The sequence below is a fragment of the Piliocolobus tephrosceles genome, chromosome 11, assembly GCF_002776525.5.
Source record: "Piliocolobus tephrosceles isolate RC106 chromosome 11, ASM277652v3, whole genome shotgun sequence".
Classification (NCBI taxonomy): Eukaryota; Metazoa; Chordata; class Mammalia; order Primates; family Cercopithecidae; genus Piliocolobus; species Piliocolobus tephrosceles.
Window position 1 is genome coordinate 44367462 of NC_045444.1, and position 16208 is coordinate 44383669.

Consider the following 16208-nt stretch of genomic DNA (forward strand, 5'->3'; position numbering starts at 1 on the left):
ACACACACACACACACACACACACACACACACACACACACACACACAAAAATGGTGTGCTGGAGTGACATGGTAAAGCCGGCAACATTTTGACCATGTTCTGAAGGTCAGCCCTGACATAAATGGTATGAAGAAACCAACTATGAAATGGATGCATGAGTCTCCCAGCCAGTGGATATTATTTAATTTATAGTTTCCACATATTTGGGATTTTGTTAAATGAATTTTTATTGAACAAATTACCTATATTATACAGAAGATCAGCCTTTCAAGTTTAGAACCATAGATGTCTCAATATGTTTGTCATGGGCCACCACCAAATAAGAATATTAGATTTTGCCTTAGCAAACTTACACATAATATATGAACAGATCCCCAAAAACACATTATATGAAAATCAAGTATCCAGTTTTAGCCTTTAATGTTTCATGTTTGATATAAACATGCCAAATATTTAAACTGCCTCGTGCTTTTAGTGATATGTGGAGAAACGTGCTACTATCTAAAATAAAATAGAAATTGTCAAGTCTGAAAACCCTTTCTCTATTACTACCTCCTCAGAACACAGAGCCTTCGTTCCTCAATTTATAACTATTGCTTTGGGACACATCTGAAAGTCACCCTCTATAACTTCACATTTCATTCTTATGACAAAGTTAGTCGGCATGTGGCTTTATCTTAGTATATTTTACTAAAGAAAAAAGATAACTAGTGGAAAAATATAGAAGATCTTATTTCAAAAAATCATTTCTTTCTTTTTGATAATGAATATCATCCTTTATAGGTTTGTGTTTTTAAGAAGGCTTTTTTGGTTTTTAACAAAAGGAATCTTACTTTGTATCTCCCACTGACAGATATTCTCATTTCTATATTTGGTAACATTTTTTTTCCCAAAGAGAATAAAAAGTGTTTTTGAAAAATATTTTAGGGTGACTTTTGAGCATTTAATTGTATTTTCCATAAGCTGACTTTTTACATTACAGCGGATCCCTTACTTATCCCTTCTTCAGCTTTCCTACATAGGAAGCGAGAGCCCCTCAGCCATTTATGAAGCCCGTTAAACTCAGTAATGGGCAATTTATGTCTTGTTCATTTCATTTTGTATTTATAATTCTTAATTCCTTGGTTTTTTTCTTGTTTTCTTTTTATAGGTATAAAGTATACATTTTTATAGTAGGTGTGACATCTGTATTTTAATTACTATCCAGACTAAAAATACTTAACACTCATTTTTATATGACTGTGGAAATTTCTCTTCAGTTTATTTTTTGTAAAATTTATTTTTAAATGGTTTTATATTCTTGGACAGAATTTTTATATGACCAGGAGATCTCTTTTAGTTTAGGCATTATGGAAATCACTCTGATACCAGTTTATGCATTCACAAAATTTGCTTATACTATAGATTTGAATCCAGGCAGTCAAGCTTTACAGTGAATTTCAAGGCAGACTAGTTGATGCTTAAAGCAGAGTTTAAAGTGAAGTAGAAGATACTTCATTAATGGTTTCCATTTTCCAAGGCCTTTTATGCAACACTTTTTAGACGGGTAAAATTTTTAGAGCCATTGCCTTATTAATATTGAAAAGATAATATAAATATGCACAAGACCCAAGAATCTAGAAATACTCAAGAACCAGACCAGAAATAGTTTCAAGAAACATGGTCTTTCTGCCTTTCCTTATGTCTTTACTTCCACTAAAATCCAACTTTTAAATGATATCCTATGTATATAGTAGCTTATATTTGAATCAACAAACTCCAAGTATGTGTAATATTCTTAAAATATCTGTCAACTTGTATTTTCTCCTGTGGAGGAAGGAATACTATTGATGCTTCATGTTTCCATCACCCTGAAACAACGTTTCTCACTCTGAAACAAGGTTTCCCAGTGGCCTTATTCCCTCTGATGATAAGCATGCCTGCTATAGAAATAAATCTTGTATGTCACAGAAGGTATAAAGAGGAGAAATCTTTTTGGTGCCACCACCCATGTTCTCTTCCAGAATTTGGCTTTACTTTTTTGCCATAGGAGGCACTGGACGTTTTCTGCGCCTCTGTGGAAAGTAGACTCCCTTGTAAGCCTGTGATCCTACAGGAAAGGAGCCCCATGACCAGACAGGAAGTTGACTCCATGTAACACAATATTTTCTACTCATTTTTTCCACAAAATGTTGCCCCTCTGGGTATGACAGCCTTACCTCAGCTCACAAGCCAGAGAGTTGGAAGAAACCGTCAAGGAGAGTATCATCTGCCTTAACATCGGATGCTATTGCCGTCCCAAGAGTCCTGCCAGAACTCACACTACACATTCCTTATGTAAGGGCAAACCCCTAAATACCACAGCAACTCAGAACAGACTCAAGCAAGGAGAACCTATCATGAGGTTCCAGTGTGCTGGCCTATGAAAGACTAGTCACAGGGTTGTCTATACTAAAAATCTCCTTACTGATCTCTCAGTTCCTGTTTCCATGGTGATTTTACACACACTACAGACCTTCCTCCTTTCATACAGCAAGACATAGATTAACAAAGCAGAACCATTTTAATAATTTCAGGTTCATTAGAGAGGCCTTAGACTCTTTTACTAAGCATATCTTCGTGCATGCTCTATATTTGGGGATGTACATTATAAAAAAGATAAAATATCTCAGTTTGTATTCCATCTTTTACCATGAGCTTAATGACATGGATGATATACCAGATTTTCTTAGCCCTACAGTGTTATTGTCCCTTACCTGCTAGTATTTTTTATAGATGTAACATAACACTTTTTCTAATTATATATTTTTAAATATTAGAGCACTCAAATGAAATGTAATAGACAAGAAGGCCCATGATTCCAATAATTTTGCAGTCTTTGGCACAAATGGAGATTTCATTCTACCTTGAAGCTTGTTCAATTTCTGCATTTTTAGATATATATTTTCTTCGAAGATGCTAATTTGATGTTTGAAAGTTCCCCATAGTGTATTTCTGGTGTCCCAGAAAACATGTTTGTGATTTTCTTTTTTTTTTTTAAAGCAACACATGTTCTTCAGTACACTGAATAAAGAAGTAACATTCACATGCTGTTTGCCATTTTTACTTATAAAAATGTCTCTTGATTTCTTATTCTGATTGTGCTAAATTGTAATATGCCAACTATTTAATTACAGGTTACAGCATTCATCATGAAATGGTTAACTGCATACTATATGCCTCTGTGTTTCTCTAGTGAATTTTACTAGCATCTTTCATTCCACATAGCAGAGGTTTTTAACATTCATTCATCTTAAAGTAAGATTGTTTAAATAATACATAATTGGTAAATGTGAACCCTACCATACTACAGTGAGGTATACTTTATCCAGTAAAATTAGAAGATGTATCTTCTGTTTACCTGAGATATGATGTCTGTGCATACATAGGTTTGTGCATGTATATAGATAATTTGTGGATTACAAGTTTTCAAAGAAACAAAATAGTAACACTATTTTGAAAACCATTTAAATTTCTTTTCATAAATCAGAATAGATTTCAGAATACTTTGATCTCTGCAGCTATTCTTCATTATCATTGGGCTCTGCTAAGGAAACAGAAAAATAACTGAATGGCCCAGCGCAGTGGCTCATGCCTGTAATCCCAGCACTTTGAGAGGCCAAGATGGGCAGATCACTTAGGGTCGGGAGTTTGAGACCAGCATGGCCAACATAGTGAAACCCCATTTTTAATAAAAATACAGAAATTAGCTGGGCATGGTAGAACACATCCATAATCCCAGCTACTCAAGAGACTAAGGCATGAGAATCACTTGAGCCCAGGACGCAGAGGTTGCAGTGAGCCAAGATCGTGCCACTGCATTCCAGCCTGTGTGACAGAGACTCCATCTCAAAAAAAAAAGAAAAAGAAAAAATAACTGAAGACCTTATTTATAGTATAGAAGTTGATTGCTTTATAGTTCATATTAAATAAATCTTTTATTAACTCTTAGTTTTATATTTACTTAAAGATAGGTCACAAAACCTAAGTCCTGTCCTTTAAACCCAGTTCCTTAGATTTTCAAATTGGATCCTGGGTACCTGAGAATTTTGTATTTTAGTGTTCTAGTTAGCATCTCAGTATCCTTTTCTATATTCTGTTTTCTAGGGTGTTGCATTAAAAAATATATGAAACAGTCAGGTCATAATATTTAAAAGGAATATGGCTATTATATTACTTTTGGAATAAATTTGTATTGTTTAAGATACTAATTTCGTGAAGTTTTATTAGGGCAACCGGTATGGAATCACGTATCTCGTGATTTGTGCTTTCTCTGAGGTTATTTATTTTAAATATCTTCTCATAAGGAAGAGTTTAAATGAGCAAGATTGTTACATGGTTTCTGAGAATATGTTTCGTTGAGTGGAAAGACACAATTGCTGAGCTACAGTTTTTAGGGTATATATTCCTCTTTTTCAGTGTTTTTTTTTTTTTTTTTAAGCTCTGAATAGCTTTCTTTAAAAAGTAGGTGGGCAGCTTACATAAAATTCTAATGGTTTTGGTTTCCATGGTGAAAAATGTTGAGACCCTGACACTACATGCCACCTAGTGTTTCTAAACCAAAAGCTTTAAAATATTAGTGTCCCAGATTTTACCTTACATTTAACTAACGCTGAGAACTATCTGAACATCTTTTTCTTTTCCAAGACAGTACATTTTTCCATGTATGTGAAGCCTTGAGGCTACCAGTGGTACTTTTTATCTGTAGTTTGTTGCTAGTTCATATTTGCTTTCCCAGGGTTCCATTCCTGATGGAACAAAGGTTGACTGCTGCATAGCTCTGATTTCAGGCCAGCACCTGTGCAGCTATTCCCAGCTATTCCAATTCCTTAGCATTTTACTTAATCCTTAGCAAAACTCCTTTGAGAATTACTGTATAAGAATGTTTAGAACTCTGGAAACTCATGATAGAAGCTGTACAAATGAAGCAGAGCACTTTATGGTATTGTCAGCCTGACGGTGACTCAGCTCATGTTTCAACATGTACCAGGGAAACCATATACAATCTTTAATCTTTGCTGAAATTCCAAACTTAAGCAATCAGAACTGTCACAGAATTCTACCACATAGAAGCATTCTGTCAAATAATATAGCGGGAGGCAGGTCGTTAAAAACCTATACTAAGAATGTCAGCTAATCTTTCCAGAGGCTAGGAAACAAAATCTTGAACTGAATCTGACATCAAATTAAAGGTTTAGAATGCACTGGGATTTCCCACTTCTCCCTTAAATCTTGCATTCACCTTCTAGAGCAGCTTAATCAGCAGTCCCTAAAAATTTTACTTTGCTTTATATAGCCAAACTTCATTGAACACAGTAAGGTAAAGCCACAGTGCAATGCCAGGCATGAGTCAGCACTCAGTAAAAGGAAGCTACTGTTGTTACTAGGAGTTTGCTTGTTCAACAAATATTTACCGAGCGCCTACTGAGTACTCTGCACCATCCTAGACACTGAGGATATAGCAAACCAGATAAAAGTCTGTCTGCCCTTGTGCAGCTTATATTCTAGTGGGGAGAGATGGTGATAAGTGTGATACAGAAAGGGAAAGCTGGCCTCCTGTGGTAAATGGATGCTACTTAGATGTTACTTCCTTTAGGAAAATTTCCTAAGCTCCATTCCCCCAGACACACACACACGCGCACACACCCCATATCTTCTCTCATAACTGCATAGGGCCTGGCGTGTAATAGTACCCAGAGGGAGAAAGGGAAGGAGGAAAGGAGGTAGACATTTAAATCTTTAGGATTGTATGTTAAACTCAGAATGTAAGAACTTAATTAAAATCTTTGAAGTGAGAATGAAGCAGCATTTCTGAAAAAAAGGTTGTTAATATAAGGGTTATATGCGAAGAAGAAATGGCTTGTATTGAAGTCCATCAGAAAATGGGAAAATATATTTTGAAGATATTAGAGAAAGATGGACATATGGGAATTGAACTGGGAAGAGGCAGCATGATCTATACCACCTAAGTTTACAGCATAAAAAACAGAAGTTTGAATGGGGTTTGTTTTTTTCAAGTTGAAGATGGCAAATGGTACTGTTAAATTAAAGAAGATAATGGAAGAGATGGGTTTGGCTGGAAGAAACAATGATTAGGTTAGACTTGCCTGTATTCCTTTAAAAAAGACTAAAGGAATAAAATAAGCAGATGAACAGGAAAGTTTTCATGGCTTGGCAATTCTAAAACTTTGTATAGAGTTCCTTTGACTGTAGGTGACATGAAATATAACATAAAATGTGCTCTACCTTCAGAGGCTTTATCACCAAGCTCAATAATATGAACGTTGTGTAATTTTTCATTTTTAATTGTTCATAAGGTGGAGGACCCTTCTTAAAATACTTGGTCTCCATTCTCAGTCTTTTAATCCCTTGGAGGAAGGTGTCTGAGAGGTCAGTTTTCCAAGGGGAACAGGATCAGTTTTCAGATTTTGACTTAATATTGAGACTTATAATCACAACAAACAATGTTTATGAAATTCAGCAAAATATATTAATGAAGTATAAGTTTATGGAGCACATTCATATAGTTAAGAGTCAAATGTGCTGTATAATCTGAAAATACAGCCTTGTATTAATATATAGATTCTAAGATGCTATTGACAAATATTTGAACCTTTTTTAGCAAGTTTTTATGTAATATTATTATGTTTAGCTGTTTAAACTTTTCTTCTTACAGATGTGCCAAATACTGGTGTAAGCAAACCTAGAGTTTCTGACGCTGTCCATCCCAACAACTATCTCATCAGGACAGAGCCAGAACAGGGAACCCTCTATTCACCAGAACAGACATCTCTTCATGAAAGTGAGGGTCTGTTGTGTTATCTTTTAAGTATTGGATTTGCTTTTAAGATTTTATTCTTGAAAGCGAGTGTCAGAAGTGTGTATAATAAAGATATTTCTTGGTTTCATTCTTACAGGATCATTGGGTAACTCAAGAAGTTCAACACAAATGAATTCTTATTCTGACAGCGGATACCAGGAAGCAGGGAGTTTCCACAACAGCCAGAACGTGAGCAAGGCAGACAACAGACAGCAGCATTCATTCATAGGATCAACTAACAACCATGTGGTGAGGAATTCAAGAGCTGAAGGACAAACACTGGTTCAGGTAAGCTGAACACATCAAGATCTCTGCAAAGAAATACCCTGAGGCCGGGCGCAGTGGCTCACGCCTGTAATCCCAGCATTTTGGGAGGCCGAGGTGGGTGGATCACCTGAGGTCAGGAGTTCAAGACCAGTCTGACCAACATGGTGAAACCCCATCTCTACTAAAAATACAAAAATGAGCCGGGCGTGGTGGCGGGCGCCTGTAATCTCAGCTACTCGGGAGGCTGAGGCAGGAGAATCACTTGAGCCTGGGAGGCGGAGGTTGCAGTGAGCCGAGATCGCACCACTGCACTCCAGCCTGGGCGACAGAGCGAGACTCCGTCTCAAAACAAAAAAAGAAAAAAAAAAGAAATACCCTCCTAGTTGAAGATCTGTTATAGGTATTTCTTACTAGAAATCAATATGTACAATTTTTGTAGAATGGATAAAATAGTAAAATCATTTTATTCTATTTGAGATACAATGTTAAATGTATTTGTTTCTATGAGTTAGCTCCCACTAATGAATTCTGATTAGTTCCTGGACACAGTAGAGTAGTTCTTCTGGAAACAACAAGTTTGGCATGAGGAGAAGAGTCTAAGGGGAATGTAAGAGGGTTGGATGGAATGTTTTGGTCCCTGAGGGGTTATGAGTTCCTAAAAATACTAGGGCTAAAATATGCTCTAAACAGCTCCAGAGGGCAGAGTGCTATTCCCACACCTGCATAAAATGGGATTTGCCCATTCTAACCAAAGACTATTACCATCATCACTGGAGTTATTCTCTAAAAGTACATTTCTTTTCTTTTACTAGAATAGAGATATTCCTGCTTAAAGAAAGGTATTGTATAGAAACATATCCATTCTGTTAAGTGAGGGTTCTCTAACTTGATAGCAAAAAATATATATTGCATATGTATTTCTAAAAACTCTTTAGCTCCTTTCTCATTACCACTGTATTCACATCAGTCCACCAACATGTCCCAGGATTCAGAGAGGCAATAGGAGTCCTGCATGGTGGTAACCAGTGAGGATAACTATCTGTGCCAGGACCCCAAAACCCCAGTGCTTGCTTTGGAGCTGAAAAGTAGCAAGATAATCAGATAAGTTAGGAGGACACTGTGCTGCTTCTACTGCAATACAGGAAGCTCTACAGGTACACAGCAATGGGTCACAGTTCCCAGTGCCCACAGAGATACATCATACAACTTTGTCACTTTTGCTGAGCAATTCAGGAGAAATTTCAAAGTCATTTAAAACATGTTTGTATTAAACACAAATATAGCACATGAATTTTTCAAGCTAAAATGGGAAATCTTGTGCGTGTGGCAAGCGACTGCAGGCTGCACCCCCGGTCCTCAGATTATACATTTACTCCTTTGCTGTTGGGGATGCTTTGGTGGAAAAATTTGAGAAGCTCTGGACTAAATGCTAATGGGAGTTCATCTACTTAGGTGAATTTCTACGTCAGCGGGTCTGAAATCACACTTTTCAAAAGCAGTGTATCTATATAAATTTTATTGCCCTTAGTAGTGGTCATGTAAACACTCTTTTCTTTAAGAGTAAGTTGATTTTCTCACTAGAGCTAAAGAATTGTTTGCAAGGGGGCATCTGAGACTTAATTTGCATGTAGTCTAGGCAAGACATTTCCTAGTTATCTGGACCAACTATCACTTCATTTTGGTAGTCGCAAGTCATGTGGGATTCTCTTTGCATTTTGTTAGCACTATTACCACCCAGTCATGCTTTTGTTTTTCTTAATTAATAGAGACAAGGTCTCACTCTGTCACCCAGGCTGGAGTGCAGTATGGCACAATCATAGCTCACTATAGTCTCAATTCCCTGGGCTCAAGCGATCTTTCTGACTCAGCCTCCTGGAGTAGCTAAGACTGCAGGCACATGCCACCATGCCCAGCTAATTTGTTTGTTTTTTGTAGAGGCTGGGCCTCACTATGTTGCCCTGGCTGGTGTTGAACTCCTGGCCTCAAGCAATCCTCCCTCCTCAGTCTCCCAATGTGTTGGGATTATAGGTGTCAGCCACCACACCCAACCCCAATCATGCCTGTTAACTTTCTAGCTATCTACTGATTTTTAAACCCCATCTTCTTTGCCTTGTTGTTTGTTTACCATCCTCTTTCCTGCCCATGTCTTCTCCACTGCTTATTGCCTTCCCAAAATTGTTGAACTTGAGCACACGGTGAGGTCTCACTGCAAGTGTTTCAGCCAGCCCAGTTGCATTTGATGCCTGGAGGCAGAGCAGACATCCTTGTATGACCTCTAAGGGTATACAAGCCCTTATCTGATCCCCACTTCTTTCCTTACCTCCCGAACTAAAAGTGGTTGTGGGTTGTCGTCCTAAAAGTGATAACAGCTAGACTCTAGCAACCACTAAGGAGATAACAGAGCAGCCTGGTCCTGAGCTTCTAACCTGGAGCCCTAATGTCTGTTTTTATTTCTCAGTTGGCTCTCCATTTTCCCATACCTGTTCCCCTTGGGCCCCTTCTCCAGCCCAGCCATTCCTTTTTATTATTGCACAGCATCAAAAACAGTGTCCAGCACCTGCTGTAATTGCAGGAATCAACAGATTCATAGTAGGATCAGCCATGGCAGAAATGTTCGTCTTCCAATGTAGTCTTTTCCAGCTGGCTAGGCCAAGAACCCAGCAGAGGCTTTGACCATTCCTCCTGCTGGAACAGATTTTGGGGTGCCCTTTTTTTTTTTTTACATCTCTTTAAATCCACCAACTAAAGCTAAGAACTCATAGATCGGAAGAGGTAAAAAGAAATGGGTAAAGTGAGGAGAAGCTATGCTTGATCTAAAGGAATCAACAAATTTGCCTAGAGCACCTGTATAGCCAAGCTGTTCCCCGAAGTAAATTCACAGTGGAGAGTGCCAGACCCACACTTGATGCAAATGTTCATTTATTCCACAATGAAAAAACATGTTCCTTTCGTTATTGGGACCAACCCATAAAGAAAAATAATGATAAATATTCCACTAACTACATTTAGACTGATATATTCAAATTATATTCAAATTTTTGTTTTACATAAATGCATTGCCTTGGCCAAACTTTGCCTCACAGGGAATGAAGTAAGTACATTGTTCCAGTGCCCCTTCACGCTTATGAATTACTTGTAACACTTAGAATAAAACATTTTATGTGCTGTGAAAAATGCATGGGCAATAGTTAAAAATGTAAAGATAAAAAGGAGTATTAAATGTCTTCAGATCTCTTTTTATGGGTTAATTTTAGCATTTGGTTTAAACCACCAAAAAAAAAAAAAATGTAAAACAACTGAAACACCATGAGGAAAAATTAATGTCTGGCTCAAAGCGTAAAAAGGAAAAGAAACTTAGACGCCTAAAATAAATAGTGGACTCACGTTCTGTAGTGAGCTATGTGTATTTCTTTTGTAACGGCAATGAACACAAAACCCTGGATAAACCCATTCTCTTTTTTCCCCCCTTTCATCAGCCATCAGTAGCCAATCGGGCCATGAGAAGAGTTAGTTCAGTTCCATCTAGAGCACAGTCTCCTTCTTATGTTATCAGCACAGGCGTGTCTCCTTCAAGGGGGTCACTGAGAACTTCTCTGGGTAGTGGATTTGGCTCTCCGTCAGTGACCGACCCCCGACCTCTGAACCCCAGTGCATATTCCTCCACCACATTACCTGCTGTGCGGGCAGCCTCTCCGTACTCACAGAGACCCGCCTCCCCAACAGCTATACGGCGGATTGGGTCAGTCACCTCCCGGCAGACCTCCAATCCCAACGGACCAACCCCTCAATACCAAACCACCGCCAGAGTGGGGTCCCCACTGACCCTGACGGATGCACAGACTCGAGTAGCTTCCCCATCCCAAGGCCAGGTGGGGTCGTCGTCCCCCAAACGCTCAGGGATGACCGCCGTACCACAGCATCTGGGACCTTCACTGCAAAGGACTGTTCATGACATGGAGCAATTCGGACAGCAGCAGTATGACATTTATGAGAGGATGGTTCCACCCAGGCCAGACAGCCTGACAGGTGCGTACAAGGTGACAGTGCTACATAAAACCCAGTGAGGAAATCGTCTGTGTAACTAAAGCTGAAACAAAGAATGAAAAGGTGGAAAGGGCTCATTCATGTTTTTCATCTCAAAATTTAAACTATGAACTTAAGGTTAACTTGTCTTTCAGGCTCTGTAATTCTTAATACATGAAATTATATACATTTACATCAATAGAATCATTTTGCAATGGATACAGCTCTTTTGTAATATTTCCCCCTCAGCCGGGCGTGGTGGCTCAAGCCTGTAATCCCAGCACTTTGGGAGGCCGAGACGGGTGGATCACGAGGTCAGGAGTTCGAGACCATCCTGGCTAACACGGTGAAACCCCGTCTCTACTAAAAATACAAAAAACTAGCCGGGCGAGGTGGCGGGCGCCTGTAGTCCCAGCTACTCAGGAGGCTGAGGCAGGAGAATGGCGTAAACCCGGGAGGCGGACCTTGCAGTGAGCTGAGATCTGGCCACTGCACTCCAGCCTGGGCGACAGAGCGAGACTCCGTCTCAAAAAAAAAAAAAAAAATATTTCCCCCTCAAAATATTAGGGTTTAAAATGTACATTTTTTTTTGCATTTCAGAAGTATTAGTTGGAATTCTAAGCAGTTGACTTTTTTTTAATGAAATATTTTTTACCAGCCAGGCCTACCCCTAAACATACCCTAAAGTTATGCTAAAAGGTGGTATCAGAATATCTGTTTAAATGTTTAAATTTTTTCTTTAGAAATACTTCGGTAGTATAGACTAGAATATGAATTTTATCACCTACTTGACTTTGGCATTTTAATGGAAAATGCACAAAGCGCTTATAAATTACCTTTACATGCCACTCCTATTAAAGCAATAAGACACCGGATCCCTAATACAGCTGTTCAAACTTCAGGGTTTTTCATGAAGCATTTCCCACATGATGTAAAGATTTGGTTATTTTAAATAAAATGCAATTTAACTGTAGTGTTTTAAATTATATTTTAAAAGTAACATATACCGAATGGTAAAAATTAAAACTATACTGGAAGATATTGAAATGAGTGAAAGCCTTTTACCCTCACCCAGTCCCATCACGGTTGATGTGACTTTCAGAATGTTTCTTTGCATTTACAGATACACACAATCTATGCAAATCTGCACACACATTGTGTTTTCTACTGATGGAATTCTGTCATATAGATCTCCTATACTTTGTTCTTTTCACTTACTGTGTCTTAAGAGCTCTACCTCATTCTTAATAGATGCATGGGACTCATTTTTTATAGATATATCAATTTATTTGTCATTTTCCTACTAATGGACATTTAGGTTGTTTGTTATGTTTAGCTATTAGAGATGATGTAGTATAGTATACATTGTTCTTCCTGCATATTTCACATAAGTACTAGGGTAACTGGGATCCAGTAGAATTGCTGCATCAGAATATGTGTGTATTTTTACTTTGAGAGATATTAATTAGAATTGCCTTCTAAGAAGGTTACACATGGATTTATATTTCTGCCAGTAGTTTGAGTGCCTGTTTCTCTATGCCTTGTCTACACTGCACTAGCACTGCATATTCCAAGTTTTTCATCTTTGCTAATCTGATAGGTAAAAAGCTGTACCTCATTTTTTTAAAGGGCTTTTATTGAGTTATGACTGAGGTTGAAGATTTCATATGTTCATCAACAACTTTATTTCATTTTGTTAAACTACAAGTTCAAGTCTTTTGTCTATTTTTATAATTTGTGAAAGGTTTTTTTTTACTAGAGATAAGTTAGCACCTCATAATATGCTTCTCAAGTATTTTTTCCATTTTGTCACTTGTCTTTTTATTTCATTTTAGTTTTAATTTACAAAACTGTTTAACATTTTTACATAGTAAAATTAGTATCTTTTTATGGCTTCTAGGAAAGTTTAAGCCTTTTGAGATTTTTCTGTTTGAATAATTTTGCCTGGAGAATTTATATTGAACTTGATTTTTGAGCTCAAAGAAATTCTTAGTGGAGAAACCACCTCTTATTCACTCATCCATCCAAGAAGTATGTTTGGCTTAGATATTTTCTGCAATGCCTCTGAAAAGTATGCAGCAAAATGATGTAGGAATCATTTATGAAATTCCACCTCCCAAGGAAATCTTAGAAAATAAATAGTTCTGAGGACTTCCATATTCTCACTGTGTGTATAGAACAGCTATGCAGAAATTCCTGCTTGTAAGAGAGTAAAGAGAAGACTGGAGGAAGGAAGCCAGCATATAAATTATTGTCTCCATGTTTAACCCTAAGAGGGCTCATTTCCTCTGGTTTAAAAAGTCCATTTCTCTGACAGTGCAGGTAAAATTAAACTTTATGTTTTGGGGAGAAATATATATAATGTCTATTTTTTAGGCCTAGACTCTCAGTGATTTTTTTCTAGAAATACTGCAGTGTTCTCAAGAAGCAAAGTGTTCTTAATTTCAAAGGATTAATAGCCTACTAATTGATAAGCCTAAAGCAATGTTTTGTACTAAATTCAGGGACTTGGGTATTTGGTGATCATAATTTAAATGATGACACAAACTTACTTTCTACTACAGACATATATATATATATATATACTCTAATATGCTCATTTCAGAATAATCATAGCATGTCAAGAAAACTTTAGAGGAGATAAAGAATCGATCTTTGAAAGATAAATTTATGTTTATTTCTAATGCCATAAATATAAAGATTTTGAATCACATGGAATCACTATAATACTAGCTAAACTAATATGTTTGTGGAATTGTAAATAGAAGGTATTGTTGGATAAATAATGCAGTGGCATATCAGTATTTTCCATTATTTGGAAGGGGAAGTAATGTTATTAAAAATTAATCTGTGGGACTACCTATGAAATTTTGTTTATTTATATATATATATTTTTGAGACAGAGTCTCACTCTGTCACCAGGCTGGAGTATAGTGGCTTGCTCTCGGCTCACTGCAACTTCCACTTCCCAGGTCAAGTGATTCTCCTGCTTCATCCTCCAGAGTAGCTGGGGCTAAAGGCACACACCACTACACCCACCTAATTTTTGTATTTTTAATAGAGACGGGGTTTCACCATGTTGGCCAGGATAGTCTCAATCTCTTGACCTCGTGATCTCCCCGCCTTGGCCTCCCAAAATGCTAGGATTACAGACGTGAGCCACCACACCCAGCCCTGAAAAAAATTATTTCTTTTTTTTTTGTTTTGTTTCAAGTTTTAATCAAAGCTTTTATATAAGATTACTTTATTCCTGCATCTTCTCAATTGTTTCTTCCTTGTATTTGCCCTTTTCCTTTCCTACTTGGCGAGACTTGGCTTTCCGTTCAAGGATCTTTTTGCGGTCTTTGTCCAGTTTTAGCCTAGTGATAACCACCTTGCTGGGGTGAATGCCTACATGGACAGTTGTGCCATTAGCCTTCTCCCTCTGCACCCGTTCAATGTAGATAACATATTTCTTCCTGGAAACCTGGACTACTTTGCCAATTTGCTGACCTTTATAGTGTCCTCGTACAACCTGAACTTCATCATCCTTTCGGATGGGCATAGATCGCACGTTGTATTTCTGTCTCAGCTCTTTGGAAAGAGGGGAAGACATAATCTTGCTGCGAATGTGGGAAGGTGCATTGAAATGCCTTTTGCGATTCTTGCTTCGGTCGGAAGTCACAAAGGGATTAAACTTCATTTTGGCCGCTCCCGCTTCGGTGATGGCCGCAAAAGGGAAAAGCGAAAAAATTATTTCTAATACCAATTATAGAACATAATTATTTGAATTCCAGTTTCAATAATAGTAAGTTATAGTGAGCTCTCTATACATATTCATTTTACTTAATCTGCAGAGGCTATTTACTGTAATTTTTTTAAATGCTAATCTGTAAGACTGTGTACATGTGTTTTTAAACACATGAGCGGGTAAACAAAAATAGTAGTAGACATTATTGTGTTATTTAGAAGGATTCTTAATATCAAGAAAGTGCTACATCCCACTAAAGTTCTAAGTCTTTTATTTCCCATTATAGTCTTATCACATAATAGTAATTCCAATTTACTAATGATCCTATAGTGAGTGAACATCTGCCAGTTACTTTTTATATTTCTAAATGCAAAGAGCTCATTTTGTTACCTTTCTCATGAAATCATAGTCAGTGTTTACAGAACCTTTCAGATTGCATGGATTCCAGTGAAGAATCCAGCCAGATACTTAGAGAATGAGAATATAACATTGTAATGGTGATGCGGAATGCTTTGTCTTATTTCACATCCCAGTGCAGTGGTGGGAGCACGAGGACTCAACCAATGTCAGAAGCATCCAGTCCCCGGCTTGGCTCTGTCCAAGTGTCAGTGATCCTCAGTGTCTTGCACTGAGTCGTGAGTGTCTGTGGCTCTGTTGGGTGTTACAACAGCACCTCATAATGATAAGATTATTGAGCACTAGGTACATTCACCTTTCTGCTTTATGTCACTGTTAGCAAAAACTGTGCACTTTTGTCTAAGGTATTCATGGGCTCCATAAAGAAAGAGCTTAGACTATGCTAAAAATAAGAAGAAGAAGAAGAAGAAGAGAATAAAAAGAAGAAGAAGAAATTGGCCAGTGACTAAAAAGCTGAAATCCTCAAAAGGGAATTTTGCAATAGCAATCATAGTGTCATCTTTGAAGTTGTTTTCCATGGCCCCCTTCTTGGTGGACTTAACCTTCCTCTTTAACCTGGTGTTTGTGGAGGGCTCTGTGGAGTTCAGACTTTTCCTCACCACATGCCATTGCTCCATGAGGGATAGCTGTGTCCAGTATTGGATGTATAATGACAGAGCACTGACGTGTGCTTTCCTCCCAGCTCGGCAAGGAAGTAGCTCTCCATTGGGGGCGAATCACATTTCCTTTGGGACTCGGTTTCCTCGGTTTTGAAATGAGGTTTGGCTGGATAATCTCCCAGTTATAAGATTGTATAAACCTATGGTCTTCATTATAGCAAGAGGGGAACCAGTAGCTAAAACCCACATTGATTCGTTTAGTTTCTTTCCGTGTCACATTGCTGTCCAGGGTAGGTAATAATCATTCACTTTAGAAGCTTTATGCATGCATTAA

At 37.8% G+C, this 16208-nt stretch overlaps 2 protein-coding genes across 8 annotated transcripts in view; one reads left to right on the forward strand and one right to left on the reverse strand.

The window, feature by feature from the left end:
• PKP4 (plakophilin 4) overlaps window positions 1–16208 on the forward strand; it is a 237134-nt gene that overhangs the window by 169143 nt on the left and 51783 nt on the right. For 5 of the 7 annotated variants that reach the window (XM_023217400.3, XM_023217403.3, XM_026454019.2 and 2 more), the window contains exons 5-7: window positions 6695–6826; window positions 6936–7126; window positions 10582–11131. In XM_023217400.3, the coding sequence (XP_023073168.1) occupies window positions 6695–6826; window positions 6936–7126; window positions 10582–11131 (873 nt within the window). The remainder of the gene's footprint in view (window positions 1–6694; window positions 6827–6935; window positions 7127–10581; window positions 11132–16208) is intronic. The other 2 variants (XM_023217402.3, XM_031936427.1) reach the window with 1 other exon arrangement.
• LOC111546095 (60S ribosomal protein L26-like) lies at window positions 14331–14854 on the reverse strand. Its single transcript, XM_023217404.1, has one exon. The coding sequence runs from the start codon at window positions 14808–14810 to the stop codon at window positions 14373–14375; it is 438 nt and encodes a 145-aa protein (XP_023073172.1). The 5' UTR covers window positions 14811–14854; the 3' UTR covers window positions 14331–14372.

What these genes read in the sequence shown, in the direction of transcription:
- LOC111546095 (XM_023217404.1), bottom strand. Translation starts at nt 14,810, where the DNA reads ATGAAGTTTAATCCCTTTGTGACTTCCGACCGAAGCAAGAATCGCAAA.